The sequence below is a fragment of the Onthophagus taurus genome, chromosome 11 (assembly GCF_036711975.1).
Source record: "Onthophagus taurus isolate NC chromosome 11, IU_Otau_3.0, whole genome shotgun sequence".
Lineage (NCBI taxonomy): Eukaryota > Metazoa > Arthropoda > Insecta > Coleoptera > Scarabaeidae > Onthophagus > Onthophagus taurus.
This window is the reverse complement of record NC_091976.1, coordinates 4225861-4231222: the sequence shown is the minus strand read 5'-3', so window position 1 is coordinate 4231222 and position 5362 is coordinate 4225861. Positions and strand designations below refer to the sequence as shown.

General features: G+C 36.4%; 1 protein-coding gene across 2 annotated transcripts in view; it reads left to right on the top strand.

Moving 5' to 3' along the window:
* The first annotated feature begins 4010 nt into the window (after positions 1-4010).
* Positions 4011-5362, top strand: part of LOC111422252 (uncharacterized) — a 31456-nt gene continuing 30104 nt past the window's right edge. For both annotated transcript variants that reach the window (XM_071199852.1, XM_071199851.1), the window contains exon 1: positions 4011-4342. In XM_071199852.1, coding sequence (XP_071055953.1) covers positions 4011-4342 — 332 coding nt within the window. The remainder of the gene's footprint in view (positions 4343-5362) is intronic.

The window sequence follows — 5362 nt, the reverse complement described above, 5'->3', positions numbered from 1 at the left end:
CACTATGTACCTAGCTTAAAACAATAAAAATTTTCATAGAAAACACTAATCCACTAATCCTAGCGTTCAACAAGCAAGAACAAAAATAAAACAGAAAACCGTCAAATTTTCAATTTGAAAAGTAACAAAAAAAAATTCCTAAAAAAAACAACAAATTAAAAAAAGTAGTCAAAATTTAAATTTAAAAGTTTTGCGAAGTACACATGATTATTGAAATTTATGAATTTTTCGCAAAATGGCAACAAAAGCGACTTTATTTTTTTTTTGTAAGAAAGAAATGTTAGTTAACTGGAATAATCGTGTGTACTTCTCTAGAGAGTCTATCTGAGAAGCCACAGTTAAAATTTCAGATCAATCTGATGAAAATTGTTTAAATTCTAGTGCTTGCCAATTTGAAAAACATACTTTCTAGAAAAATGCGTTTAAGGGGTCATATACGTTTATCGATTCTGAAAAATGGTATAACTACCACCGAGGATTCTTAGAAAATTATTAGATCAATTAAATTGTTTTTTTTTCTATTACAAAGGTTAAGTTTTACAGAAATGGAGAAACATATAAAAAACAAAATACAGAAAAATATGACGTCTGTAACTGCATTGAGGTAGGACGTCCTTTTTCGCGCAGGAAGAAGTGGTGGGTGTTGTTCAGCTTCTAGAATTGATCTGAAACAAAATTTTTTGAGCTTTTGTTGTTCTTTGGGACCCTACTTCACGGTTAACGAGGGGATTTAAAAAAAAAAAAATTATTGCGCGTATGGGTTGTACTTTGAAAAACTTGTTATAATTTTGATCGAAAAAGGAGTTATATTTCTTGATCATATTTAACATCGTTGATCTTTTCAAAAAAAGCTCTCGTCAACCGATAAAGAATCATATGAGGAACGCGTATATACAAGATGAAGTTAATCGGACAAATGGTGAGGTAGTTATCGTGCCCACCGTATTTAAAAGTCGTGTTTTGAGAAAAATACGTTTAAAGTTTTGCAAAAGTAAACTTGTAGAAAAATGTTACTTACCACTAATCGGCGATGCCTGCGCCATAAAGCTGACCTTCATCTACAGTATGACCGTCCAGCAATCGTAATCGATTTTGTCTGCGACGAATTCGGCTCTCTTTTGTCGCTTCCAGCGTCCTAAGTTCAGCCGTGCAAATCCGTTGGGCATCGATTTCCTGACACATGTTATAGGCTGCATTACCTATAGACACATTCAATGTCTGCAACATTGTTAACAGGCTCATGTGACCTTTATTGAACATTGCTGCTGCAATGTATGCGGCTATTTCAACAGTTACAGCAGTACAATAAGTCTCTTTTGAAGCAATCTTCCAGATAAGAGCGTTCAGGCTTTCGTTGTTATTCTGCGTATATCCGCCAACACACCTTGACAACAAATCGTCTCTGCTCAAATCTTCATAGATGGGTCGAATTGCATCTTAGATATTCTGGGGAAGAGCAGTCTTATGTTTATAGCCAGTAAGAGTGTTGGTAGCATACGCTCGTTGTCAGGAGCACCACGAATCTTCTCCAGAAGGACAGTTTTCATGTTGTGGTTTTTCATCTGTTGAAATTTTATGAAGAAACGTCGCCCAGATAGCTGCTTTCATTTTTTCCATTGAATCCGCATTTCTCCTGATGGCTAAACCGTAGTATGTCTGCAACTCGTCTATACATTTGCCCGTTAGTTTACCTTTTCCTCCAAGACCTTTCGTGTTTTTCTTTAGTGCACGAAGACGAGTTCCCATTCTCTTTTGTACGTGGCCTACATACTCTTTTTTGATAACCGGAATATCATAGGGGTTTGTTTTTAGAATACAGTTAAACGTCTTACAATCACCATCCCCGATATAATGCAGGTATTTTACTGCATGCAGTTCTACGGACCGTTGAAACATTTCCTGCATTCCTTCCACTTCCATTTTTCCTGCGCTGCCTGTGTGATTTGCGAAACACTCATGTTCTTGTTTCCATTCCTCATATTCAGCGGTGTTAGTTCTTTTTTCCCAAAATTCGCAGGCTTTGCAGTAAGATGATTTTACCAGAATATCTACAACTTTCCCTGTCAAAATTCCGATAAGTGTAGTCACGCCAAAACGAGAAGAGAAGCCTCGCTTTTTCCAGGTTCCATCCCCGGAAACGGCAATTCCAGCTTCATCATCAATGGTTCCTTTTTCCTTCGTCGCTATTTTTTCTTCAGTAACCGCTTCTTTCATCAAGACACAACTAGCAGTTTTTACAGCACTGTGAATGCTTCGTATAATGGCATCGTACGTTGACTGGCCTACAGGTTTTGGTAAATCCATTAGTCCGCAAAACTTCCGCATAGCAGATTGCCCCAATCCTACAATTCTCATTGCAAAAACAAATCGTCTATTTATTTCATAAGCTTTATCTATTTGAGGGCACGATGGAATACGCGTAGGCTCACACTTATCGCAATGTAAAACAATTTTGAATCCAAGGCCCCGAATGTCATCTTCCATAAAATTTACGTCACCACCACATTTTTTGCACTGTACACCAGCACTAATAGCCGTAAATACAGTGACAAAGTTTAAAATTCGGTAGCCGAAAGAAGAGTCTACGCTCACCTCGCAATCTTTAACCACTTTTAATTTTTTCGCCGATGCACTAATCGTAGCTTTTTCGGAGTCTATTCTTTTTTTTGATGGAGGAACTCTTTTTACGGACCGAGAAGGTCTTCTGTTATCTGCTGGCGGACCCTTCCGGTCAACAGTTACGCGTCGTGGCATTTTTGATTGAAATTGATTGAAATCAATTGAAAACACACGCACTAAAGCTAAAATATTACCAACTAAATAAATTCGTACGGTGTTTAACAATAACACGTTATAACGATATAACGAGTTATTCGACCGGTTTTGTTCAAACGGCTATAACTTCATCAATAATTCAAATATCGACTCAATTGTAGACTTAAAATGTTCGTAAAAGATGTAACTTTCAAAATATGTATATAACAAAAAATCGATTTTTTTAAGTTGAGAAACGTATATGACCCCTTAAAGTTTCAATACGTCTTCACTATAAGAAATCTTAAAAAATACACCTTTTACCTTCACTCTGCTATCCCTGCACCGTACAACACGCCTTCTTGATCCAAAAGGTGCTCCCCTTCCTCCTTTCTGAGTAATGTTTGTTCTTTCCTGGCGTCCTTTCTCGTTTTAGATGATGAGTAGTTAGCGGCTTTGACTCGGCATTCATCTATTTCCAGGCAACAATTGTAACATTCATAACCGATTTTTAATTATAATTCGTTCATTATCTCTAATAAACCTTGAAAACCATCATCTATATCAACAATATCTTTGCCGCTCGATATCGTTTTCGTAGTTATCGACCAAACCATTGCGTTTAAGCTCTCATTTGCATTTTGTGTATATCTTCCTAGACAATGAGAAAGAAGATCATCCCTTGTGAGATCTTCGTAGATTTTCGTAATGGCGTTAAAAACTTTCATTGGCATCGCCGGCTTGTGAGAATAAATTTCAACAGTCTGAAAAGCAGCAGCTCTCTGCCATGAGCACCAAGAATCTTTGCCTACAGGACATTTGTCGTGCTGCGGCTTCTCGTCCGTCGAAATTTTATGATATAAAGTAGCCCAAATTTTATTCCGCATCTTCTCAACGGAATCCGTGTTTCGGCGAATGGCCAAACCGTAATAAATCGGTCAACATACTTCTACCGCCCAGACTTTCAGCCCTTTTTTTCACGTTTCTCAGTCGCGTTCCAAGTCTTTTTTGTACATGCCCGATGCATTCTTTTTTGGTGACAGTAAAATCATCGTATGGTTTGGCATCTACAATACTTTTATGAGTCTTAAGGTAGGAACACACTATGCTCACGTCACGTGAGCTTTCGTGCTATCATGTAAGCATGATATCACGTGATATGAAGCGCAGGAGACACATTTTACGCACATTTTGTATAATTTCGCGCTCATTTCATTCGCACTGTTTAATATCAGATTGTTGTGAAACGATTTGCTATGTATACGATGGAGTACAGTAGCAATTCTTGTAGTTCCTCAGAATGGGAAGAAGATTTAGAAAATGTGGCTACATGTTTAGCTATTAGTGAAAGTAAAAAGAAAAAGTCATACTGGGTACATGAAATTAATAAAAAACGAAATAATTTCGGTGAATATCATCGATTAGTAAAAGAATTGGAAGAATATCCGAAAAAGTTTCACATGTACTTTAGAATGTCTAAAGAACAGTTTGAATTTGTACATGACATTATTAAAAATAAAATACAAAAGAAAAGTACACAGTTTAGAGATCCAATTAGTACACAGGAAAGACTGGCAGTTTGTTTAAGGTAAGTACTGATAAATCTACACTAACATTTTATTAAAGAATATATTTAACAATTTTGATAGTATATGTTATCAGAGTTTGTTGCTTCGTTTGGTGACAACATAGGTGTGTAGGAAGTTTGATGAGTAGATGCCACTGAAGAGTGACTCGAACATTGCTCTCCTGTAGTAATATGCCTGTGTTGTTCGTGTTGGTGAATCTCCGCCTGGAGAACAGCATTGCTAAGATTTAATTTTATTTTGGCTTGTTCGATGTTGGGCAACTGTTTAGTCATCTTTGCCATACTCAAAAAGAACATATCCGTCTCATCTAATTGCTCCAAACCAGACGATGCAGTTTTTTTTTTTCATATTTTTGTTTACGAAACTCGGCATTGTCTTTTAAAATTTTTATCATTTCATATGCCGGATTTCCTTCTGCATCCCTTTTTCGTTTTTTTTATAATTTCCCTACGTTGAATTATTTCATTTTCCACGTCGGGTTGCTTATCTTTCTCCGTATCTTCAGGCGGATGTTCTGGTGCATTATCAACTTCGGGATCCACTGCTTCGCTCTCATCATTTTCAGTTGTTGTATTGTTATATTGATCATCAACTAAACTTGCTTGTACTCTATAGCAATACGCAAATTGTAACAAGAGCATTTATATTACAATCGCTTGCAATTAAATCGCACAGTTTAAATAAATTTGTAACAAACTTGCGAAAGGTTTTACTTGTTACTTTGAGAGTGACGAAGTAAAACGAATATGAATGTAGAACTTTATTTAAGCGATTTTATTAAAGCGATTTTATTGCAAGCCCGTATTCTGCTTGCGATTACATACCTTCGATTTTCCAAAAATGGTTGAATAAAACTCATTTGGTTTTCATATTTCCATGGAATTATATTTTTAGCAGATTGACCGCTTTTTTTTTAACTCGTCTACTTCTCGCATTCATAAAGCACCTCCGCAGTTTATCCCATAACACCTTCGCTTCTTCTGCTATAAAATAAAATATTTACGAAATTATATTTGCAG